Source organism: Cannabis sativa, chromosome 7, assembly GCF_029168945.1.
Source record: "Cannabis sativa cultivar Pink pepper isolate KNU-18-1 chromosome 7, ASM2916894v1, whole genome shotgun sequence".
Classification (NCBI taxonomy): Eukaryota; Viridiplantae; Streptophyta; class Magnoliopsida; order Rosales; family Cannabaceae; genus Cannabis; species Cannabis sativa.
The window spans coordinates 58,925,157-58,952,022 of NC_083607.1; the positions used below are offsets into that span (position 1 = coordinate 58,925,157).

The 26,866-nt window shown below is 35.6% G+C and overlaps 1 protein-coding gene across 1 annotated transcript; it reads right to left on the bottom strand.

Annotated features, from left to right (window-relative positions):
- Positions 1 to 19,453: 19,453 nt before the first annotated feature.
- On the bottom strand, positions 19,454 to 20,770 carry LOC115696976 (protein TIFY 5A). Its single transcript, XM_030623872.2, has 3 exons — positions 20,566 to 20,770; positions 20,303 to 20,447; positions 19,454 to 19,915 (listed from the first exon to the last, which is right to left on the bottom strand). The coding sequence occupies exons 1-3, from the start codon at positions 20,655 to 20,657 to the stop codon at positions 19,685 to 19,687; spliced, it is 468 nt and encodes a 155-aa protein (XP_030479732.2). The 5' UTR covers positions 20,658 to 20,770; the 3' UTR covers positions 19,454 to 19,684.
- Between the last annotated feature and the right edge of the window lie 6,096 nt (positions 20,771 to 26,866).

Below are 26,866 nucleotides of genomic sequence, written 5' to 3' on the forward strand. Positions count from 1 at the left end.
AAAATGACGAAAAAAAAAATCAGAAAAACTGTGAAGAAACTGAAATTACACATTTGTTTTCTGTTTTATTCGATCAAAACAACTCTCCCTAATATCGAAATCCATATTCATGAAATGTAGATCTGTAACAAACAGATCTGGACCTCCCACCAAATTCAAAACAATGTATGATGTGAAATTTTTTAAAAAAACCTCATGAATAATACATCTACGTTATATACAGTTACATTTTGATTTATTTTTTGTTTTGGTTGCCTTATAGTTGCATTATCGTTTTATGATAGTTTATATATTATGCAAGAATTTAATTTGATGGGGACTAAGAAATAGTAGTTATACATAGTAAGTTTTGTGCAAATAGTTGCATATTAATTTTATAGTGAAATAACATATGCAAGTAGCAAAACTATAATAAAACTACAAAACAACTGTATACAAACTAAAATACAGGAAAAACTCTTTGAACATCAACATCCATGATAAATCTCATTGTTACCCATTGATGATATAAAAATGGACAGGAAACAACTAGATAAAAAACATATTAAAAAAATACATACAGAAGGTGTAAAATTTCAAATATGGGAGAAAACCAAAAAGAAACCGAAAACAAACCTCGGTTCGAACATCAGCACCAACATTAGCTTTTTTCCCAGAAACGTTGACAATAAAATCTCTGCATTATTTGTTGAGCAAACATACATAAGAAGCACAATGATTTCCTAAGATTGTGCCTAAAACCAGTGAAAATATTTTTCATTTCTCAGAACACTTTCCTTGACTTCGACTATTCTTTATTATTTGATTTTGTCTTCAGGTATTAGCTTTTGTTGTCTATACTCTTTCTGGCTTTATTCTCTACACAGTCGCTCCATATGTTATCAAGGTCCGTTTCTTCGTAAGAATATATAAGAAACTAGCTTTACAGTTAAAAATTAAAAATAAAAAGAAAAGAAGAATTGTATTGTAAAAAAATTAAAAATTAAAAACTGAAATAAAATTAAAAATTAAAAATTAAAAACCGAAATAAAATTGAAAATAAAAAGAAAAGAAGAAAAAAAGAGAGTGAAATGATGGACTGATTGATAGAAGTCAATCCTAGACCTAAGCAACAATATATAAGAAACTAGGTTTACAATTAAAAATTAAAAATAAAAAGAAAAGAAGAATTGTTATGGAAAAAAAATTAAAAATTAAAAACTGAAAATAAAATTAAAAATAAAAAATTAAAAACTGAAATAAAATTAAAACTTAAAAATTAAAAACTGAAATAAAATTAAAAAAAAAAGAAAAGAAGAAAAAAAGAGAGTGAAATGATGGATTGATTGATAGAAAATGAAAAAAAGAGAGGGAAGAGAGTAGGATTTGATTGATGATGGATGGAATGATGACTAAGTGGTATTTGTGTAATAAAACCAACATTGTAAGTAAAAAAGTTGATATAGGCGTGTAGGAGTATTTTGGTAATAAATTGTGCAAAAGTGATTTTTCATGTAAAAATTTCAATAATAAAATATTTTTGTCAATTAAATATGCCAAAAATGGAATTAACAATCTCCCCCTTTGGCACTTTGATTGACAAAACATTTTATTATGAGAAAACCTGCATCAAGTGTTAGAAACCAAAGCAAATAGCTTTTTAAAGATACAAGAGTATAGAAAATACTCCCCCTGCATGAAAGCACTCTAACACATAAAACAAGGAACTTTTTTTGGACGGAAAAGCTTGCAAACCGAAAACAAGCAACTCCCCCTAAAACCAAGGGTCCAGAGTTGTAACAAGGAATCCAAACAATGAATCCAAAAAATAAGTACTACTCCCCCTTTTTGTCTATCAAGGAGCCAAAGATAGCAAAAACCATGAACAAAGTCATAATAGTTTGAGCATTCACAAATAAAAAGCAAGAGATAGAGAATTGAACCACTTATTCATCATCATTGGATCGGAAGTATTTCATGATGTTGTTCATCTTCCTGAGAAGCAAGGCTTGACTTGTCTCCATTCTCCCCAAACACAAGTTGAATTCAGCCATTTCTGTAGAAGCAGAAGTGGAAGCAGAAGCAGCAGCAGGTTCAACAGTAACACCAGGGGAAGCAAGGTTGTAAGTCGACTTTCAAGCTTTGGTCTTCGACTTTCTGGCAGTTTTCGTCGGAGCAGATGACGAACCAGGAACTTCGGTCACTGGAGCAGGCGGCGCAGGTGGGGTGATCGAAGATGCAAAGGCAGAGCCACGAGAGGGCTTCTTGGATGGTTGGGCATTCTTAGTTTTGGCCATTTCTCTTTGAAACCCTAGAACACAAACACTCTCACACTTTGAAAAAAAATTAGACCTTTGAGAAAAAAAAATAGAAAGAGAAGGGAGAGTGGTGATCGTGGGTGAATGGGTAGTTGAGAATATATACACATGATTTTACTTACCCAAAATCAGAAAAATAACTGAAAAGGAAAGTAACTTCCTTACCTTTGAATCACGTGTGGAGAGAAAAAAAAAAAGAAACCAAAAAGGTTTTTTAAAAAAATGGTCAATTTTTCCTTAAATGGAAAAGGAAACCAAATATCCCCACAAAATCTAAGAATTTAAGTACCCCACCAAAACTGAAATTGCCACCAAAAAGGAAACCAAAGATAATTAATTATTTAAGGACACGTTTCCTTAATTAATTATTTAAGGACAATTAAACCATGTTTCCACAAATGAAAAAATAAAAGAAAAAATATCTACAAAGAATCGAAAAATATGCCCCCCATTTTCTTTAATATTTTCAAAAAATGCCCCCCAAATTTTTTTTTTTGCAGATAATGAACAAGAGAGCACAAAGAGACACATAAAGCACTAATCACCACTTAAGAGCAAAAAATAGTGTCTAAGAATATAATGAAACATAACAAGAAAAATAACAAGAATTTTTAAGAAAGCTCAATTGACAAACTCGGTCACAATTTTTTTTTTTTTGATTGAAAGATAGAAAAATAAAATAACCTTGATATTTTTGTAACTAGAATTCACAATGTCCGCTTGTCTTTGTCCCTGATGAAAAAATCAAACTCATAAGAATAGTCAGAAATTATTTTATCAAGCTAATGAAGTAATAGAATGAGGTCATACCGGTTACACAGGAAAAAATTGACTCGGTCACCAAGAATATTAAAGCAAATCAAACAGTATGTAACAGCTTTATAACACCATTTTCGAGAATGAAATTTTTTTACCACAAACTGTGTCAAGCATAAGTGTGTGAAAGTGTAAGCAGGGAACATTGCCCAATTTGTCAAAAAGACTTTTTCTGATAAATTGTAACCATAAGAGACGCTGTCACACTACCTCAATGGTAGCCTTTTTCAATGGTAGCAAATCTTCTACATAACTCCTAATTACATAGTTCCAACTTACTCAGAGATGGCTTTCACACATTGAGATAGGTAGCTCTATTCTTCCAATGGAGCTTGAACACACAGTTTTTAAACAATATTATTCGAAAATGGTAGCTTACATAACACTGTTTGATGAACCCGAATATTCCTGTGAGGAGTGAACAATTTTCCTGATAAACCTGTATGACACCATAATATTACAACATTAGCAATAAAATAATGACTGTAATTCTTATGAGGTTGAGATTTTCTTCTAGGACAAGGACAAGACATTATGAACTCTAGGACAACTCAAATATCAAGGATTAAGAAGAACAAAATCATTAAACAGTACAAACCCCTAAGGATTTCCTTAGAGAAGTAAAACGGACCGAGTCAAGAGCTTTAGTAAAAATATCTGCAATTTGTTTGCTAGTTTCAACATATTCTAAGACAAGAATTTTATTTTCCACAAGCTCTCTAATAAAGTGATGACGAATGTCTATGTGCTTTGTGCGAGAGTGTTGAACATGATTCTTAGAAATGTTTATAGCACTAGTGTTATCACAAAAGATGGTTAAAGTTTTCAAATCAGACCCATAATCTGCCATCATTTGTTTCATCCATAACAATTGGGTACAACAACTACCCGCAGCAATATACTCAGCCTCAGCTGTGGACAGAGAGATTGAGTTTTTCTTCTTGCTGTGCCAAAAACAAGATTGTTTCCAAGATAGAAACATCTACCACTAGTACTTTTCTATCATCTGCATTACCTGCCTAATCAGCATCACTAAAGCAAACAAGGTTAGAGTTAGTGTCTTTAGAAAACCAAATCCCAAAATCAATAGTGCTATTTACATAGCGAATGATTCTTTTCACAGCAGAAAGATGGGATTCCATGGGATTTGCCTGATATCGTGCACAAACACCAACACTATAACAAATGTCAAGACGACTAGCAATAAGATAAAGCAAACTACCTATCATACTTCGATACAAAGTTTGATCTACCTTTACTCCTTGTTCATCTTTGCTTAATTTCAAGGTTGTGCTCAAGGGAGTGTTGGTATGTTTGGCTTTCTCAAGACCAAACTTTTTCACCAAGTTCTTTGCATATTTGCTTTGAGTGACAAAAGTTCCCTCATCTGATTGCTTCACTTGAAGATCGAGAAAATAAGTGAGTTCACCTACCATGCTCATTTCAAACTCCTTTTGCATTTGGGAAACAAAAACCTGCACTTCAGAGTTAGAAGTAGATCCAAAAACAAGATCATCAACATATGAAAAAATAATATCAAATTGAAAGTGTGTGATGAACTGTATTTTAATAACATTTCCTTTTCTATAACCATGAGAGTGTAAAAACTCAGATAGACGCTCATACCAAGCACGGGGTGCTTGTTTCAAGCCATACAAAGCCTCGTCTAAAACATGATCAAGAAGGTGGGAATCCTTAACCGCTCCATTTTGTTGTGGGGTTTTAGGACCAGAAAGAATATGAAAAATACCATAAGATTTACAGAACTTACCATACACAGTATTTTCAAAATCTTTTCCATGATTACTCTTACCACGAACTCTCTTACCAATGTTGCAATCTTTTTGAACTTTTAATTTCAAGCAAAGATACTTAAAAACATCAAAAGTATCAATGTTTTCTCTAAAAAATTCTACCCATGAAAACCAAGAGAAATCATCAACACACACAAAAATATACCTCTTACCATTAAAGCTTTCAACCTGGATCAGACCCATTAAGTCCATATGTAGGAGTTCGTGAACTCTGGAAGTATTCACATCAAAAACACTCTTATGAGAAATTTTCAGTTCTTACCAAGCTGACATGGTCCACATTTTCCCAAAGACTCCTTACCTAATTTAGGTAATCCTCGAACAATTCCTACATTAAACAATCTCCTCAGATTTTTAAAATGAATATGACCAAGTTTTTCATGCCATAAATCAGTGGTGTTAATAACAGAGTGACAAGTAGCATAGGTAGTGATGGTGTAACAGTTATCATTAGATCTGAACCCTTGCAAGACAATTTCATCAAGAATATTATACACATAACAATGATTACTATCAAAGCTCACAGTATAACCCCGATCACAAATTTGACTAATGCTAAGAAGATTAGCTTTTAGTCCATCAACCAACATGACATTCTTTAGTCTAGGAAGCCCTTCGAAATTGAGAGTTCCTATCCCTATGACTTTTCCAACAAGACCGTTACCAAAAGTAACTTCTTCACACTGCATTGGTCTAATGTTCTCAAGAAATTCTTTTTCACCTGTCATGTGTCTAGAACAACCACTATCAAAATACCACATGTTATAAGCAATAGTTTTAAAATAAGAAGAACCTACCAAGCATTTATTTTTGACAACCCATTTTTGTTTTTGTAAAACATGTTTATTTCCAAGGTAATTAGATTTAAACATGTTTTGCATAGTGATGCATTTAGGTCGAATGTGACCTTTTCTCCCACAAAAATGGCAAATAGGGATGAAACGTCTTCCATTCCCTTTAGAATTGTCAAACTTACCGTGCTGCTTCTTTTCTGTAACAGCAGAGTGTTTCTGTAACACCCTAACTAACTTAGGCGTATTACGTGATTTTTAAACATACTGTGCAGCTCGTTGCTAATCAACGAGGTTTATGGAAAAACGTGATTAATTAAAATTTTGCTTTTTCATTAAACTTATAAACCATTTTACCGAAAGTCTCGGGATCCCGATTTATAAAAATATTTACAAACGTTTTCACTGTTCAACTTTTACATCAAAATAAAGTCGTCTAACGACAATTACAAAATCTCAGCCGTACTGTCCCGAGGATCGTACGCTCCAGGCCTAACCGCCCCGACATGTACAATCCCATAAGCTCGCTCACGGTCCATCAGCAACTGCCTTGCCTTTACCTACACATGCAACGTAAACTGTGAGTCGACAGACTCAGTAAGAAAAGCATAATAATATCATACATAAAACTGACTGCCGTGTCCAACACGATACTGAGTCCCGCTACTGCCATGTCCAACATGGTACTGAGCACTACTGCCATGTCCAACATGGTACTGAGTTTTGAACGTTCAGGGGACGGTACTATTGACAAGTATCCTCCTGATCGGTCGAACCGGTCATACTCCGCCGTCGGTCATACTCCACTCGTACCGACGGGATAGGTCAATAAGCATCGAACCACCAACCGGTTGTCACTGATCGGCCGAACCGGTCATACTCCGCCGCCGGTCATACTCCAAATTTCGTACCGACGTGACGGGGTTGGGTGGTTCGAAGCCTAAATACATATCTAATGTAATCTAACAGGCTTCCTACATGCACGCTAAACATGTAAACTACATATGCATACCGTTATACTAATCTTACCTCGGGTTCCGATTTCGTGTGTGCTTGGCCGACCCGACCGGAACCGAAGCCGAACGGCGGACATCGGCTCCTAAACCATAAAAACCACAACGCTATAAGTGACACGCTAAATCACTTCCCGGGGACTAAAACTCGAAACTAAAAGTTTCCCTATCGATAAAAAGCATGGCAATACCCCTAAAAACCCAAAAACGAGGAAAACTAGGGTTCTGAAAAATCCCCCATCCGAAGTCCAGGTTGCCCAACCGAATTCCGGTTCGGGAAAATACGAACCCCCATCCGGAATTCCGGATGCTCAACCGGAATTCCGGTTCCTCGCAGGCAGCAACCAAACATTCCCATATCTTGACCAATTCGAACCCAAATGGTCCCAAACTTTCCAGACCTCCTACATAGGTCCCAAATGATCATTCCAAGGCCTCAAACCTACCCAGAAACCTCACAAGCAAATTTCACCATTGGAGCTCAAGCTTTGAGTTCCAAACTCAAGCTTGAGCAAACCACTAAAACCAGCATGCAAACCAACTAAACTCAACCTAAACTAGCATAATATAACCTCTGAAAACAAACAACAACCTCCAGCAATTCACAGAAACAAAACATGGCATTTTCTTCTCAAAATCACATATTTTCACATATAAACTTCTAGCATGCTCAACCTAGTAATCAAGCATCAAAACAACCCTAAACTAACATGCTTAAACACAAAATAATCACCAGACATTACAAAGAAGAACAACAACCTAAAATCCAACATGCATTTCATCCAATTTTCACAAAAATTCAAGAAAACTAAATAGAAGAGCAAGACAAGAATTACCTCAACTAAAATCACTATGATCAAGCCAAAACACAAGAAATCACCAACCAAAAATCCCAGCTTTGAATCCCCAAGCTCAGCTGAAAAGAGGAAAAGAGAGAGAGCTTTCTATTTTGAAACTTTTCTATTTTTTTCTAAGTGTTGGAAAAGAAAGGAAAAAGGATTTTCAAGCACATATTAACCCTTTTATTAAATCCATTTCAGCCAAGAAAATAATTAAAATTAACATTTAATTTCCATTTAAAATCACATAAGACAAAATATCATTGGGGCAAAAAAGACCATTTTGCCCCTCCATACTAAAACCACAAGATAACCACTAAAGGGGTATTTTTGGGACATTCTAAATTCCCGACCATTCCCGACATTCCCAATGTCTAAAACCCGTCCCCAAAATACTAACATACTAAGTTGTGATTTCTACTGAGCCAAACGCCGCGTTCCAAAATACCGGACACCGGAAATGCGAAATATAAAACTACCGATAACATAATTATGCATATCTGAATTCCATAAATAACAATGATAAATTATTTAAATAGCTATAAATAATTTCCTGATTAACATAAATAACTGCTAATTTCTAAATTAACTAAGCGGGCTTTACAACTATCCCCCCCTTAAAAGGATTTCGTCCCCGAAATCTAACCTGAATAACTCTGGATATTGAGCTCGCATATCTGATTCTAGCTCCCAAGTGGCTTCTTCCACCTTACTGTTTCTCCAGAGAACCTTGACCAACGCTATGGTCTTATTCCGAAGGACTTTATCCTTTCTATCCAGGATCTGCACTGGCTGTTCCTCATAGGACATATCTGACTGAAGCTGAAGGCTCTCATAACTGATTATATGAGAGGGGTCTGAAACGTATTTTCTCAACATTGAGACATGAAATACGTTGTGCACTGCTGATAAAGCTGGAGGCAATGCTAACCGATATGCCACTTGACCTATCTTCTCGAGAATCTCGAAAGGTCCTGTAAATCTAGGGCATAACTTGCCTCTTTTCCCGAAACGTTTAATCCCCTTCATCGGAGATACTCGCAAAAACACATGGTCCCCTACTCGGAACTCAACATCTCTACGTTTCGGATCTGCGTAACTCTTCTGTCTGCTCTGGGAGGCAAGCATTCTAGCTTTAATCTTCTCTATTGCCTCATTGGTCCGTTGAACTGATTCTGGACCAAGGTATTTCCTCTCCCCTGTCTCATCCCAGTGGATAGGGGATCTACATTTCCTACCGTACAACAGTTCATAGGGTGCCATCCCTATCGTACTCTGATAACTGTTGTTATATGAGAACTCTACTAACGGTAGGTATTTATTCCATGAACCCTCAAAGTCCATAACACGTGCTCTCAGCATGTCCTCCAATATCTGAATTGTCCTTTCGGACTGACCATCTGTCTGAGGATGGAATGCTGTACTGAATTTTAGCTTTGTACCCATTGCCCGCTGCAAACTTTGCCAAAATTTGGAGGTGAATTTCGGATCCCTGTCCGAGACTATAGACTTCGGTACCCCGTGAAGTCTCACTATCTCCCTGACATATAACTCTGCCAACTGATCCACTGTAAACGTCGTTCTGACCGGCAGAAAATGAGCAGATTTCGTAAATCGGTCCACCACTACCCAGATGGAATCATACATACCCGTGGTCCTAGGTAACCCGACCACAAAATCCATAGTAATATCCTCCCATTTCCATTCTGGTAGGGTTAGAGGCTGTAACAACCCTGCCGGTCTCTGATGTTCAGCCTTGATCTGCTGACACGTGAGGCATCTCGATACGAATTCTACCAAATTCTTCTTCATACCGTTCCACCAGAAGTACGGTTTCAAGTCTTGGTACATCTTGGTGGTGCCGGGATGCAGAGAATATGGAGTAGAATGAGCCTCCTCAAATATCTCGTTCCTCAAGTCCACACTGTTCGGGACACAAACCCTGGCTTTATACAAAAGCATCCCACTATCTGACACTGAAAAGTCCTTGGCTTGACCAGCCAATACCTCATCTCGGATCTTCACTAACTCCGGATCTGTCGTCTGAGCAACTTTTATTCTTTCTACCGTATCGGATTGCGGCGTTAAGTTGTGTAGCCGACCTACCACAAACTCAATGCCGGACCCGACCATATCCTCTCGCTAGCTGAGGTGAGATCTGAACCATGCTAGCTACCTGCCCGGGCCCCTTTCTACTCAGGGCATCGGCCACTACATTGGCTTTTCCGGGATGATAGAGGATCTCGCAATCATAATCCTTCACTAACTCCAACCAACGCCTCTGTCTCATGTTCAAATCTTTCTGAGTAAAGAAATACTTGAGACTTTTATGGTCGGTATAGATCTCGCACTTCTCTCCATACAAGTAATGCCGCCAAATCTTCAGTGCAAAAACCACTGCGGCCAATTCTAAATCATGAGTCGGGTATCGCTGTTCATAATCCTTTAACTGACGGGAGGCGTAAGCGATAACCCGATCGGCTTGCATCAATACGCACCCCAAACCCTGTTTGGATGCGTCACAATAGACCACGAACTTCTCCTCGTCCGAAGGCAAAGCTAGTACCGGAGCAGTAATCAACCTCTGTTTCAGCTCCTGAAAACTAGCTTCGCATTTATCTGACCAGATAAATCGCTGATTCTTCTTTGTAAGCTCGGTTAGGGGCATTGAAATTTTGGAGAACCCCTCCACGAACCTACGGTAATACCCAGCTAATCCCAAAAAGCTTCTGATCTCTGTCACTGTCTTCGGTCTCGGCCAATCCCTGACGGATTCGATCTTCCCGGGATCCACCTTGATCCCATCTTTACTCACTATGTGCCCTAGGAAGGACACCTGAGACAACCAGAACTCACATTTCTTGAACTTGGCGTATAGTCTATGTTCTCGAAGTCCTTGCAGTATCATCTGAAGATGTAACTCATGCTCCTCTTCTGACTGAGAGTACACGAGGATGTCGTCGATAAACACAATCACACAGATATCGAGGAAATCCTTGAATACTCTATTCATCAGGTCCATGAATGCCGGGAGCATTGGTTAGTCCGAATGACATAACCAGGAACTCGTAGTGTCCATACCTAGTGCGGAAAGCCGTCTTTGGAATGTCCTCCTCTCGGATCCTCAACTGATGATAACCCGAACGGAGATCAATCTTAGAAAAGACCGTCTTCCCCTGAAGCTGATCGAACAAGTCATCGATCCTAGGTAATGGATATTTATTCTTCACCGTCAGCTTGTTCAACTCTCTGTAGTCGATGCACATCCTCATCGATCCATCCTTCTTCTTCACGAACAAACCGGGCTCCCTGTGGTGACACACCGGGCCGAATGAACCCTATGTCAAGCAACCCCCGGAGCCGAATCTTTAACTCCTTAAGTTCAAATTCGGAGCCATCCTATACGGGGCTTTAGAAACCGGATCCACCCCTGGTGCCAAGTCAATCACAAAGTCAATCTCCCGCTGAGGTGGTAACCCTGGAAGTTCTTCGGGAAAAACGTCCAAAAATTCCCGAACCACGCTGATGTCCTCTGGCCGAATGGTGTCTGGCCGAGTGGTGTCCACCACCACGGCCAGAAACCCTAAGCACCCACCGTGCAATAATTCTCTCGCTGACATAGCCGAGATCACCGGGATCCGAGATCCCTGAACCGAACCCACAAATACGAACGGTTCTTCACTTTCTGGTTGGAAGACCACCATCTTCCTCTTGCAATCAATGCTCGCCGAATATTTAGATAGGAAATCCATTCCTAAAATAATATCAAATTCGACTAAGCTCATCTCTATCAGATCAGCACTCAACTCTCTACCATCTATCCCGATCGGCATAGACCTAATCCACCTATTGGAGATAACCAATTCTCCGCTGAGTAACGTGGTTCCAAACCCCGACTCATATCTATCAAAGGGTCTACCCAACTTACTAAAGACTGCGGCCGCCACATAAGAACGTGTAGCCCCGTAATCAAACAAAGACCGAATAAAACGAGTCGTTAATAAGAATCCGACCCGTAACAACCGATGGGCCGGCATCTCGCATCGCCCGCGTGATCGCGAATACTACGGCCGGAGTGGGCATCGCCGGAGCTCTCGGTGCCTCCGGCCGAGCCGGGGACATTCCCTCTTGAAGTGCCCGGGCATGCCACAATGAAAGCATCCCCGCCCCTTGCACTCTCCCCGATGGTGCCTCTTGCGGCCTAGGGCACTCGGGGTAGGAGAAGCGAGTCTCATTACCACCAGACGACTCCTCTCGTTGCGGTTCCCCCGAACCTCTTGTTCGACTCGAGCCGCCGAAGCGTGGGTGCCCTCTTCCTCCGATCAATGGCCGAACCACTACTCCCCGCCGAAGCCCGATGCGGGGGGTAGGAGCTCCGCCACCAACCGAGTACTAGCCGACTCGACATGCACCCCACCGCGCCCTCGGCTCGCGGTGCCTTCTCCACCATCCGAGCGTAGGTGGTGCCGTCGTTCGTGGTAATCATCGTGTCATGCCCGATCTTGGGATGCAACCCGTCCGGATACTTCTCCTTTCCGCCGAAGTCGGTCGGCACAATTCCCGAGGCTAACCTCGCCAACCGCCACAACCGAGTAGTATACTCGGTGACACTCATGTTCTCCCGCCGGGTCGGGTGAACGAATTCCTTTCTCTTGGCGCTTCTAACCGCCTCGTTGTAGTACTTCGCGTTGAAAAGTTCCTGGAACCTCTCCCAAGTCATGGTGGTGACATCATGAATCTGAGACACCATGTCCCACCATACCAGGGCATCCTCCTGGAACTGAAATGTGGCACACACCACTCGTCGTTGCGGTGACACCCATAAAGTTCAAGATTCGGTGATCACCGTAAGCCACCGCTCGGCTTTCGACACATCCGGACCTCCCGTGAATACGGAGGTGCTTGCTTCGAACCGCTCATATAAAGGTTCCAACTCGTGGGCCGCCACTACCATCTCGGCTGGGCGCAGGGCGAGTGCCGCCGGAACTACCGGCACCGGAACCGGCAGGAGCACCCCGCCGTCTCAACCTCCGAATCTCGAGGTCTTGTTCTTCGATCCCGGCTTGCATCTCCGCAAACCGCAACTCCCGCCCGGGGCTCCCCGATCGGCCGGGGAGCTCGGGCAGCCTGTGGCGGGTTCTCATCACCCCGACCACGAGCCCTGCCTCGGGGACCTCTACCTCGGCCCCTAGCAGGTGGGGGAAACCGAGCTCCCTCTCCCTGATTCGACCCCACTGAGTTGCCTCGACTCCTGGTAGTCCGCCTGGCGTCCATCTAGTTAGAACCGCCTGCGAAACCAAGAGTTGGCATATCAGGTCGTATTCAAGGCGAGCTTACTAATGCCGCTTAATTTGGAAATTAGAAATGAAACATGCGCCTATTCTACTATCAAAGCTACTAACATGCTTCCTAATGTGCTTTTCTTTTTTTTTTTTTTTTTTTTTTTCATAACCGAATAAAATAAACTACTAAAGCAATAAAGGCTTGCGAACCGTGAACCGAGCTAACCGCCGATGATGATTGTACATGTCGTGACGATCTTCGGAAGACAACCCGCGCTCGATACCAAATTGTAACACCCTAACTAACTTAGGCGTATTACGTGATTTTTAAACATACTGTGCAGCTCGTTGCTAATCAACGAGGTTTATGGAAAAACGTGATTAATTAAAATTTTGCTTTTTCATTAAACTTATAAACCATTTTACCGAAAGTCTCGGGATCCCGATTTATAAAAATATTTACAAACGTTTTCACTGTTCAACTTTTACATCAAAATAAAGTCGTCTAACGACAATTACAAAATCTCGCCCGTATCGTCCCGAGGATCGTACGCTCCAGCCTAACCGCCCCGACATGTACAATCCCATAAGCTCGCTCACGGTCCATCAAGAATCGCCTTGCCTTTACCTACACATGCAACGTAAACCGTGAGTCGACGGACTCGCAAGAAAAGCATAATAATATCATACATAAAACCGACCGCCGTGTCCAACACGATACCGAGTCCCGCTCGCCATGTCCAACATGGTACTGAGCACTACTGCCATGTCCAACATGGTACCGAGTTTTGAACGTTCGTGGGACGGTACTATTGACAAGTATCCTCCCGATCGGCCGAGCCGGTCATACTCCGCCGTCGGTCATACTCCACCGTACCGACGGGATAGGTCAATAAGACCGAACCACCAACCAATGTCGACTGATCGGCCGAACCTGGTCATACTCCGCCGTCTTGGTCATACTCCACTCGTACCGACGTGACAGGGTTGGGTGGTTCGAAGCCTAAATACATATCTAATGTAATCTAACAGGCTTCCTACATGCACGCTAAACATGTAAACTACATATGCATACAGTTATACTAATCTTACCTGGGTTCCGATTTCAGGTGTGCCGGTCGACCTGACTGGAACTGAAGCTGAACTACGGACATCGGCTCCTAAACCATAAAAACCACAACGCTATAAGTGACACGCTAAATCACTTCCCGGGGACTAAAACTCGAAACTAAAAGTTTCCCTATCGATAAAAAGCATGGCAATACCCCTAAAAACCCAAAAACGAGGAAAACTAGGGTTCTGAAAAATCCCCCATCCGGAAGTCCGGTTGCCCAACCGGAATTCCGGTTCTGGGAAAATCTGAACCCCCATCCGGAATTCCGGATGCTCAACCGGAATTCCGGTTCCTCGCAGGCAGCAACCAAACATTCCCATATCTTGACCAATTCGAACCCAAATGGTCCCAAACTTTCCAGACCTCCTACATAGGTCCCAAATGATCATTCCAAGGCCTCAAACCTACCCAGAAACCTCACAAGCAAATTTCACCATTGGAGCTCAAGCTTTGAGTTCCAAACTCAAGCTTGAGCAAACCACTAAAACCAGCATGCAAACCAACTAAACTCAACCTAAACTAGCATAATATAACCTCTGAAAACAAACAACAACCTCCAGCAATTCACAGAAACAAAACATGGCATTTTCTTCTCAAAATCACATATTTTCACATATAAACTTCTAGCATGCTCAACCTAGTAATCAAGCATCAAAACAACCCTAAACTAACATGCTTAAACACAAAATAATCACCAGATTACAGCAGCAACAACAACCTAAAATCCAACATGCATTTCATCCAATTTTCACAAAAATTCAAGAAAACTAAATAGAAGAGCAAGACAAGAATTACCTCAACTAAAATCACTATGATCAAGCCAAAACACAAGAAATCACCAACCAAAAATCCCAGCTTTGAATCCCCAAGCTCAGCTGAAAAGAGGAAAAGAGAGAGAGCTTTCTATTTTGAAACTTTTCTATTTTTTTCTAAGTGTTGGAAAAGAAAGGAAAAAGGATTTTCAAGCACATATTAACCCTTTTATTAAATCCATTTCAGCCAAGAAAATAATTAAAATTAACATTTAATTTCCATTTAAAATCACATAAGACAAAATATCATTGGGGCAAAAAAGACCATTTTGCCCCTCCATACTAAAACCACAAGATAACCACTAAAGGGGTATTTTTGGGACATTCTAAATTCCCGACCATTCCCGACATTCCCAATGTCTAAAACCCGTCCCCAAAATACTAACATACTAAGTTGTGATTTCTACTGAGCCAAACGCCGCGTTCCAAAATACCGGACACCGGAAATGCGAAATATAAAAACTGCTGATAACATAATTATGCATATCTGAATTCCATAAATAACAATGATAAATTATTTAAATAGCTATAAATAATTTCCTGATTAACATAAATAACTGCTAATTTCTAAATTAACTAAGCGGGCTTTACAGTTTCGCTGAAGTGACAGAATCCTGCGAGGTAGAAACAGTTCTTCCAGAAACAAAAATATCAGATTTAACAAAAGTGGTATTGAAATCAGATTGAGTAGAACCATAACCTAGACCAGTATGATTAGTTTGGCCAAATTTTTGAATCTTTTCAAAAATGTTGGAACCTAGATTTAACATTTTGACATTCTTTTTAATGTTTTCTAGTTCCTTAGTCAAAGAAATAATTTCAGACTCTTTTAAAGACAGTTCAGATTCGTAACATTTAATTGTTTCATTCAGATCATTAATGTTGTTACACAAGTCTTTATTATCTTTAACCAGGGAACGATTTTCAGCACGTATTTCCAACCACTTACCAAACATTACCTTGTAAGATTCAGCCATAGAGTTCTCATCAATTTCTGACTCATCTGATTTGGATCCAACTTCTTCTTTGTTGTCATCGATCGAGGTATTATTCATGCACATGAATTTTCCTTTTTCCTGCAAATTTCTTGACAAAACACTTGTTAGAGCAACTTTTTCTTTTTCATCTTCACTACTTTCAGAATCATCACTCCAGGTAACATTCAATCCCTTTTTATTTTTCTTTAAGGTATTGGCACATTCAGATTGAATATGACCATACCCTTCACACTCTCTACAACGAATACCTTTGTTAGATGAAAAAGGTTTAGAGGGATTGTTACCTGAAATGTTACCATTTGAGTTCTTTGAAAAGTTCATTTTATTTCCAACAGATTTCATGTATCTTTGGAAATTTTTTGCTAACAAGGCCATTTCAGCATCATTTTCATCATCAGAAACAATATTTTCAGAATCATTGAAAGCAATACCTTTGATTTTCTCATTCGAGAGACTTTGCTTACTCTTTTTCTTGATCTGTTGATTCAACTCAAAAGTTCTTAAAGACCCCATGAGTTCCTCAACCTTCATTTTGCCAAGGTCTTTTGCCTCTTCCATTGCAAGCAATTTTGTGTCAAACCTGTCAGGAAGAACTCGAACAATCTTTCAAACCAAGACAGATTCATATAATTTTTCTCCCAAGGCAAAAAACTCATTAGATTTATCAGATAATCTTTCATAAAAATCATTTAAAGTTTCAGTTTCTGACATTCTCAATTCATCAAATCTAGTTTGCAACATGGTAAATCGTGATCTATTTACATCATCAGTACCTTCAAATTGAATTTGAAGGATTTCCCATGCTTCCTTTACAGATTTACAAGATGAGATTAATTTAATAAAGCCTTCACTAACACCATTAAAAATAGCATGTAAAGCCTTATTATTATAACCAGACAATTTTTCATCTTCAGTGGTCCAACTGAGTTCAGATTTTACCTGAGTATTACATTTTTCATCATTTTTAGTAGGTTGAGACTAGCCTGTAAGAATAGCTCTCCATGCCTTCTAATCTTGCAATTTGATGAATGCTCTCATCCTGACCTTCCAATAAGGATAATACGACTCATTCAACAGAGGAGGTCGAGAGATAGAGCTTCCTTCTGCAAACAAAGACATCTCACACAAAACAAGTTAAACGGAATAACCTCAAGATCTCACTAAGAATTTAGTGACTTGCTCTGATACCAATTGAAATTCCGTATTTTAATATTCCCAGTTTGATTATTTAATTAATTGATTAATTAAATGCGGAATAATGAAACTGGTAATGAAAACAGTTTTTCCGTAGTTACAGAATACAACTCTGTAACTCCAGAGAAATCCAGAAAAACAAACAGTGCATAAAAGTAAAAACACACAAGATTTTTGTGCGTGGTTTCAACAATCCTTTCAGATTGTTACTAGTCCACGGGGCCACACCCAGAGATAAGATTCATTAGATCAGTATCAAAAATACAAAGTAATTGACTTATGCATAAATAGACTCCCTCTTATTGTATGCCGCAAGCTTGATGTATTCCACCTACTAACCGAATCTTGATAAAACTCCAAGAGCTCGAACTCCCTTCGATCACCTTGAAGAGTGCTTGAATCCTCTCGATTCAAGGCTTAAAGGCTATCTCCCGAAAGCCTATACAACCATCTCCCGAAGGTTGTGTGCTTGTATCATCCCGATGCAAGACTTCAAAAGCAATCTCCCGAAAGCTTGTAAAAACCCTTCTCCCGAAGGTGTGCTTGTATCCTCCCGATGCAAGACTTCAAAAGCAATCTCCCGAAAGCTTGTAAATACCTTCTCCCGAAGGTGCACTGATGTTCTTCTTCGTTGTAGACTTGAATACAGACTCAAGACAATACAAACAACAAATAAACAGAGTAAGAGTAGAACAACTCTTCTCTACATAACAAAGACACTCTTTTCTTAAGATATGAAAGTGAATAAAAGAGTTAACAAAACCTAGCTGCTATAGGATGTATTTATAATGAATATACATCTCATAGACAGCTTACAATCGGTCTGAACAAGACCTCAACCCACTAGAAACTTCCCTAAAATAATTCTTCAATCAGTCCAGGAATTTTCGTTTCTGTACCTACAGAATCGTGGGCAGTAACTACAACTTTCCTTTTATAGAAAAGGAAAGTTTAGCTCCGGTTTTCTCTTCAAGAAACCAGATCTAAGAAAATGGGAAACTCAACACAAGATCAGATTAACAGCTGGTTAGAAAAGAATCAATGTGTAATCAAAACTTACCATATTTACTTCAATTTCCATAAATAGGAAAGCTAGACAACTTTCCTTCCAAGTTTAGATATACACAAATAGGGAAACCATATTAAACACTCCAGCCAAAATATACATTAAATAATAAAATATTTTTGTCAATTAAATATGCCAAAAATGAAATTAACAATGTTAACCAAGCGAAATATAATTTTTGAACTTTATTGATTTAAAATAATAATAAATTGAAATTAGGCTTTATTTATATCATAAAAATTCTAGACCTAAACCGATGGCTTCACTATGATCAGTGACAGGGACAACATGTCCAATGGCATTCAAGAGATCGACAATGGCTTTAATTTTTAAAATATATTCATTAATGGAAAGAGAATTCTTTTTCGTATTGTTTAGTTTTAAATTGACTTATTATCTTTGAACTTGTTTGAGCAGTGAAGAATTCTTAAAGAGCTGCCCAAGCTTCCGCTAAAGTTTCATGGCCAATCATATGAGTGTTCATTGATCATTCATGGAGTACATCATCCATGTAAAAAGTAATTGAGCTTGAGCTTCCTAGGTAAGCTTCAAAAATAATATTGTTGATGCGATTTGTTTTTGTGTCAAACGTGAATCAGAATGTAGTTCGAACTTGACAATAGTGAGGATTTGGTGTTTCCATGAGAAAAAAATTATACTTTCATCAAGCTTGGAAGACAACGAATGCTTGAAGGAGATTGGTTCAAACTTGTATTTTTCGGAGGTGGACGATTGATCAACCATGGAAGCTGATGACAAAAAAAATACAAAGAGAAAGAAAAGATTGAACGAGGAAGACAGAATTTTTGGAATCAAAGCTCTGATACCATGTTAAGATTCAAGAACTGAAATTATATTCTTTGCATTGATTTGAAAGAGAGATTACAAACTTATGTATAGTGTTTAGGTAGTTACAAGAAATGTAACAAAAAATAACTAACTAATTCTGTTACTAATACTAACTGCTTAGTTAAATTAAGGCTTGTAATAACTATAACTAATTTCTCTCAACAAATTAATCTAAAATCATATTTTTTGTATCGTGTTGTACTCATGCCTCCAAATTTGCTAAAAAAATTCAATCTAAATATAACTAATAATGTGTATCATGCATATTAATAGTAGTCGTTTTAAAAAACACTTAGTCATATAATATGCTACTATAATGATGTACTAAATAAATAGCTCACTTATTATATGATTATTATTATTTATTATTATATAATGTGATATAAATAGTTTGTTAAAATTTATATATATTGCACGATAATAATAGATCTTAGACATTAATTATTGTTAAAATTAGATCTTACCCACTAAATCGACACCACAATATTTCATTCTAACATTGTCATATACCTACCAATATTACCAAATCATGCCCCATATCTAAAGACCACAAAAATAAAACAAAATCTTTGAAATCTAAAATTTGAAATTCTATATATGATTAATGAAGATTAATAATTTACAAGAGCAGCCCTCAAAATATTAAAAGAAGAAGAAAAAAAATAATAAAAGAAAAATTTGTTTATCATATTCTAATTAAGAAAATTGTTACAAGAAAATTAATTAAGACCCCAATAATTTTATATATAATTAATTAACAAACGTAATTAAAATATATAATGATTATTAATAATTAATTCTAGTGATGGTAATAAGGAGAGGTGGCTTGAGCTCTGTGCTTGCGTTTTTGGAGAAATCTTTGGAGTGATCTCTTCATTGAAAGAGCCGCCGTTGGGCTGTAAATCGGTGACTGAATGCTCGGTGAGCACGGCTCTGACACCGGTGTTGTCGCTATTGCTGCCGCCACCCCCCTTGGTGTCTTTAATCTCTCCTCCATTTCTCTACTTGCAAGAAGAATAATGGCTCTAGCCTGAAAATTAATAAAAAAAGACTTAATTAATTTCTTTCAAAAAATTATAAAAGTAACAAATTAACTATGATAACAAAGAAAGTCTAGGTTTTTATGTGTAATTTTACTAATTATTTCGCGAAATTTCTTATTTATAAAATTAGAAAGCTTATGTTTAACATACTTTTGCAAGATTGTTAATCAGTTTAACAATCTTACAAAAAGTCTGTTATTTAACAGTCTCACGGAATTTATCGTGAGATTGTTTCAAGCACAATAATTAACACAATTTTTTTTTATTATTATTAATTTATTATTAAAATGACAAACTCAAACCCAGAATTCCCTCAAATCAATTTCATTTTTTATGATCTCAAGAAATAATAATAATAATAAAAAATGAAGTACCTGAAACTCAGTTACATCACAAACACAAATCTTTCCATTGTAGAAAATTGTAAGTGGCTGATTTTGATTTGTAGTACTACTTCTGTTGTTCATCATCATATTACTATTTTTATTCGAATACCCATCATCATCATCTTCAATTTTCCTACATAATAATAACAACAACACAACATGTTATATATAATTCATTATTAACTTTATATATATATATATATACATACATATACATACATAAAATATATAGAGAGAGAAATTAAGCTTACATGGAATTGTGAATAGGGTAGTTAGAATTAAGATCAGCAACTGAAAAAGCAGCTGGGACAAGTTGAAGCTCCAAATTGCAATTCCTCCTCATATTTCAGCAACTATTATTTCTTACAAATATACTTAATATAATTTAGAATAAAGAGAGAAAAAAAGAAAATATGAAGAAGAAGAAGAAGATGTTTTTGAGTTTGATAATAAAAATGGTGTTTGGTTTGATTTATATTTATACATAGAATCCAACAAAAGTTTGTGAGTTGTAAGAAAGTGGGGCCCACTAAAACAAAGCAGTGATATGTATAGACTTTCGAACACGTAAAGCACAAACCTTTAACTCTCTAAACAAACAGCTAATAATATAATATTATACAACAAAAAAAAAAAAAAACACAATTTCATCACATGCATCACGTTTTTTATTTATTTCTTCTTTTAATTGTCACCATTGTTTTTTTTTTCTTATTATAAATATATATACATGTGATAGACTGTACACTATTAATATTATTAAATTATTATAGTCATAATTACAAGTATAATAATATTTCCACAAAAACTGCCAACTCTATATAACTACTATTCTTCCTCTACTATTCTACTTATTTTCTTTTTGATATTATTTATTTATATTATAATAAATCAATGGTAAGATAAGTGTATGCATCACTTAGGGCTTGTTTGCACTAACAAAGGGGTAAGTTGAAAAATACCACTTTTATTAAGCAATTAATCAAATTTACCTCTAATTTTATATTTATTTGAAACATACTTCTTTTTATATGTATTGTACCCAAAATACCCTGACATTAGAGAGTCACATGGAGAGTATCTTGAAGTGACAGGGGCAAAATTGGTACAATGTTTAAAAAAAGAGGTAAAAATGATAGATTTTAAAAAAGAGGGTAAAAATAAAATAGGACAATATAAAAAGGGTATAGAGTGTAATTTCCTCCTAAAAAAAAGGCTATGGCTTGTTTGCATTAAAAAAGAATTTACTTTTAGTTAGTGATAATACTTTTTGTCATAATATATTTTTTTATGGTATTAAATATGAATTTTAATCACAATAAAAATTATTTGTGACTAAAATATAGTATTTAAATACAAGTTGTTATTAATTTCATTTTAGTCACTATACTTAGTTTAACAAATTGTAATTTTTGTGACTAATACTTTTAATCACGGACATTTTAATCACAACGTATAGAAATGATAATTTATATATAACTAGTCACAACTTTTTTCTTTTTAAGTTGTGACTAAAAGTAAGATTTTTTAGTATTAGTACACCGTGTTGTATTGTATTATATTTTATTATTATTGATAAATTAATATAATATACTATGTTTGGTACTGACTTTATTAATTATGTAAAATTATACTATCTTTACCATAAACTTGACCCCAATTTCGACCCTGGGGTCGAGTCCAAGGTACAGGTTTGGGTCTCAAGTCTCAGGTCCGGGGTCCGACTTCGGGTCCAAGGTTCGAGTCCAAGTCAAGGTCGAGGTCCGGGTTGGGGTCCAGGTCCAAGATTTGGGTCCAGTTTTAGGCCAACGCCCAAGTCCAGGTCCAAGGTTAGGGTGGGGGTTCGAGTCCTGGATTTGAGTCTAGATCCTGATTCCCAGGTCAGTGTGCAGGTCCGGATCTTGGGTCATGGGTCCAGGTCTGGGCTCTTGGTCCAGGTCCAAGTCTGGGCTATTGGTTTGGGTCCAGGTCTGGGCTCGTGGTTCGGGTCCAGGTGGGTCCCGAGTCAGGTATCAAGTCCAGGCCTAGGTCTCAGGCCTCGAGTTTGGGTTTGGGTTTGGGTTCGGGTCTGGTTTCAAGTTTGGGTCCTGTGGGTCCCGAGTCAGGTCTCAAGTCCAGGCCTAGGTCTCAGGCCTCGAGTTTGGGTTTGGGTTCGGGTCTGGTTTCAAGTTTGGGTCCTGGGTCCGAGTTTGGGTGGGAGATTGGGGTGACCCAGATTCTTTGTAAATATTATAATATATAAGCTAATACAGACTATTTGTTATGTATTTAATAATACAACTTACATTGTATTAAAAATTTTAGTTGTAATAATTAATATAATATATTATTTTATTCAAACATAGTGTTATTTATTATTTAATACAATACGATCCTTATACAACGTACCAAACGAATCCTATATATATGGAACATAGTCCTTAACAACATTTTATTGTTTATCCTTATAAAATTTATATATTTGGGGACTAATTTTAAAAAAAATAATAATTAAAAAACTATTTATTAAAATTTATATAATTTAAATACAAGGAATACAAATAAAAAAATATTTTCTATAATTTTTTACAAGAATAAAAAAAATGATTTGAATTGTAAAAGATTATTACAAAATGAGTGTTAGTATACTTTATATTGATCATCAAAATACTTGTTTTAAATATTTTTGTTTCTTTTCTTTTTGAGGTTCACATCTTGAGTACTTTAACTACTATTTCATAGTATACTTTTTCTTTTCTTTAATATATATAAATAAACACGTGCCTAAGTCGGCACCCACTATCCAACTGTAATGATTTTTTTCATAATCTAACAAATGGCCAAACTTTCTTTTTTTCTTTCTTTTTAATAATATTTAAATAACTTTGAGATAATTAATAATAATAAAAGAAATGGACAAATGAGTTCAGTACTATTGGAATATACTAAGATTAAAAAGAAACATGCTTAAAATGGCTGCTCAGAATTATTACATGTCGGCCTTTAATTCAAATTATTTCATATTTTAAAATAGTATTTTTTTTTATTTTCACGAAAATTTACATAAAAAATTAAAAATCTATAAAATAATTTAAATCATAATTATAGTAACCTACATAAAATTACCTGAACAAGCAAAATCATTTAAAAAAAATAAAAAAAATAGTATATAAAATAATTTTAATTTTATAAAAATTTATATATTAAGACATTTGCAGGTAATTTGTAACTTACATAAATTTAATAATTTTTTAAAAAATGTTAATTCTTAATGTTATCATTTATTAAAATTTTAATTTTTATCCAGTTTCATAGTTTCTTAAACAAAATACATATAAAATTTAGATTTTAAATTATGAAACATTAACAAAAATATGTAGTTACAGTTAATTCTAAATTTTTTTACAATTAATTTAGGTGGCGTTTGGTAACACTTTTTTAATAAGTTTTTTGTTTTTAAAATTAGAAAAGTGAAAATATTTTTCAAAATCATGTTCTAGAAAACTGTTATTGCTTTTCAATTTTTTAATTGAGAATCAAAATTTTAAAAATAAAAAAAAACAATTTTAATATTTTTTTAAACAGTTTTTTTTTCTTAATCAATATTTTGGACTCCAACAATACCCGGACCTAAATCCTCTCCCACGGCCCTTGTGCTGAACCCGACCTCTGACCCGGATCCGAATTCGACCCCGGACCTAGACCCGCTTAAATAAAATAATAAAAATAAAAATAAAAAATGAACTTTACAGAACGCATTTTTGTTTTTCAAAAAAAGAAATTAAAAAATAAAAATTTTACTTTCATTTTATGATTAAAAAATTAAAAAAATAAAAGTATTACCAAACGGTACCTTTAAAAATTAAGTCTAGTTACAAAATTAAAATATTAAGAGAGTATGTAGTGATAAAATTAAATAAAAATTATAATTTGGTCAAAAAAATTATTAAATCAATATTGTAAACTAAAAAATTACTTATACCAAATATTCTCTTATATCTTTTTGACGACCCAATATAGTGTTTATCTACAGCTGAGTTGATGTTTCCACTTACAGAAAACGTTAAAATAAATATATCCATTTTTTTAATCACATTAAATAAAAGAAAAATAAAAATTTGGTGTTTAATTATTTTATATTTCTGGTCAACATCAACTAGAACTTACTATATATTAGATACATCGTTTTCTTTTTCTTTTTAATTATGTAATATATTATTATTAATTAACCTTGCTAGCTACTCTCATTCTGCTATTTTTAAAACTATGAATTAATTATAGTAGTGGTCTAATAGTCTGGGCTCATGTAAGTCAAATATATATTTTTTCAAACAAAAAAAATCACTTTGTAATTAAAAAATAATAAAAAAAAATATATCTGTATATATATATGTACATAATTAATTATTACAGAATGTACACTCCCAGTCCCTACCATTAATTTTAAAAAATTAAATATGTATGTTAGAATATATAATGCCTATATCAACATCCATAATTTATACAATCTATTGTGAGGAATTATGCTTAATTCTTAAAAGGGGCATTATTGGAATGGGAACTCTTATAGGTAGTGGTTGCTATAAGGTCTACGAGATTGTTTAAGCTACCGAAAAAGTGAGAAAAAAATCTGCATCACGTGATTCTCTTTTTCTCATATATATTATATAAATTAGAAAGAAAAAAAAAGACATTCATAATTCATATAATTTTTGTGTCATTTTCATGTATAAGAAATGCCAAGTCACCCTAGTCAAGAATTTAGATAAGTGAAAGTCATAGGTTCTACACAAGAACCATATGTAACAATACATGTTACAATATGAGGTTTTATCAAAGCCAAATATCCTCCCATCATGTCATTATCTCTTCAACTAAATTATTTTGAATTTTGATCATTATAACGTGGAAAAATATAACAAAAATCATTTTATAATGATACAATCACATCAAACAAATTGCAAAAATTGGTCTATTTATAGAGTAATAAATATACCTACACAAAATTATGATGATATTTTGGTGCATAATTTGTGTACATATATCATTACTCTTTTATCCGTCATCAATAGTTGAAAGCGAAATAATTCTAAAAATAATTTCTCAAAAAAAAATATAATTATCCAACAAAATGTAATATTAAGAATAATAAACAAGATTAAAGGGAGGGGCAAGGTGGCTGCTACGGCTTTAACGGCTGCGATTTACAACATTCGGGGGTGCGCCGGCTCTGGTGCTTCGCATTCGGAATGAGGTGAAAATGGAGATTTCAACAATTTTACCAAAAAAATGAAACAAAATAATAACATAATATCACCTTGTTTCTGAGCCTATTTTTGGTGATTAATCCTAAAATTGTTGTATCCCTTTAAACTAATCACTAAACCTACTACAAGTAACTTAATAAATTGTAAATTTAAGGGATATTTACGGTGAAACTCTTTTAATATTTGCAATTGTTACATTTATGACCTTAATAAAAAAAGTAATGTCAAAAGTATTTTATTTTACGATTTTATTACAGTCGCATTCTTTTTTGGTTGTTAAGTAAGTGCCTATTAAGCCTGTTAAGTGTCAGCTCAAAAATACGTGGCGATATATATCTTTAGCTTATATAATACGTGGTCTAATAATATATTGCCACTTGTTTCTGAGCTGACACTTAATGGCCAAAAAAGGGTACAATCGCAACAAAGTCACAAGATAAGGTACTTTTGCTACTACTTTTTTTATTAAGGTCATATGTGTAACAATTATAAATGTTAAGAGCAAGTGCAAGGAGGCACTAAACTTTGGATTTGGTGTGTGTAATCCCTCCAACGAAGCAGCAAACGGTACATCATATATGCCGTGTGGCTACAGTGCACGGCATATATGCTGTGGCACTGTAGCTACAACATTCATTTTTTTTTTTTTTCATTTTGTAATAATAATTATTATTTAATTTATATTTATAAATATTGATATTATCATTTGTATTTATAAGATTAAAAATATTACTTCTACAATGTACTTCTTTAAAATAGATCCATCGATGCACTCTTATTTGTTGCATCTGAGAAAATTTTATAGCTTAATTTTTATATAGTCGTTTACGTTATAGCTATTTAAGACATCTAATAAAATGTTGAGAAATTTAAAAAAATTTAACACGCCGATAATAAGGTTCAAACTGTCTGTTGCACGCAAAACTCTTTTATTTTATAGATGCGTGAAATAGACTGTTTCAACTCTGTACATTCTAGTTATTTAAGATATCCTGCAAAATTTCGAAAAAATTCAAAACAAAAATGTAACAAGCCGAAATAAAATTTAAATTGTCTGTTGCACGAGTGACTCTTTTATTTTATTTGAAGGGGTGTATTGTAAAAATACCTTTTAAATTATTGTGTGTAAATTTAAATGTGAATACTATAATTATTTTTACTTTATTACAAAATTAATATAATAATAAGTAATATTTTTTAGTGTAATTTTTGGTGTTGTGGTTGGAGTAGAAATAATTTTTAACACCAAATTTAATGATAGTGCAACACCAAATTTGATGAGCTCCTTGGAGATGCTCTAAGAGAG

What these genes read in the sequence shown, in the direction of transcription:
- LOC115696976 (XM_030623872.2), bottom strand. Translation starts at nt 20,657, where the DNA reads ATGAGGAGGAATTGCAATTTGGAGCTTCAACTTGTCCCAGCTGCTTTT. An exon ending in TACCCTATTCACAATTCCAT is followed by an intron (nt 20,448 to 20,565) that starts GTAAGCTTAATT and finishes ATTATTATGTAG; the next exon opens with GAAAATTGAAGATGATGATG. An exon ending in GTGATGTAACTGAGTTTCAG is followed by an intron (nt 19,916 to 20,302) that starts GTACTTCATTTT and finishes ATTAATTTTCAG; the next exon opens with GCTAGAGCCATTATTCTTCT.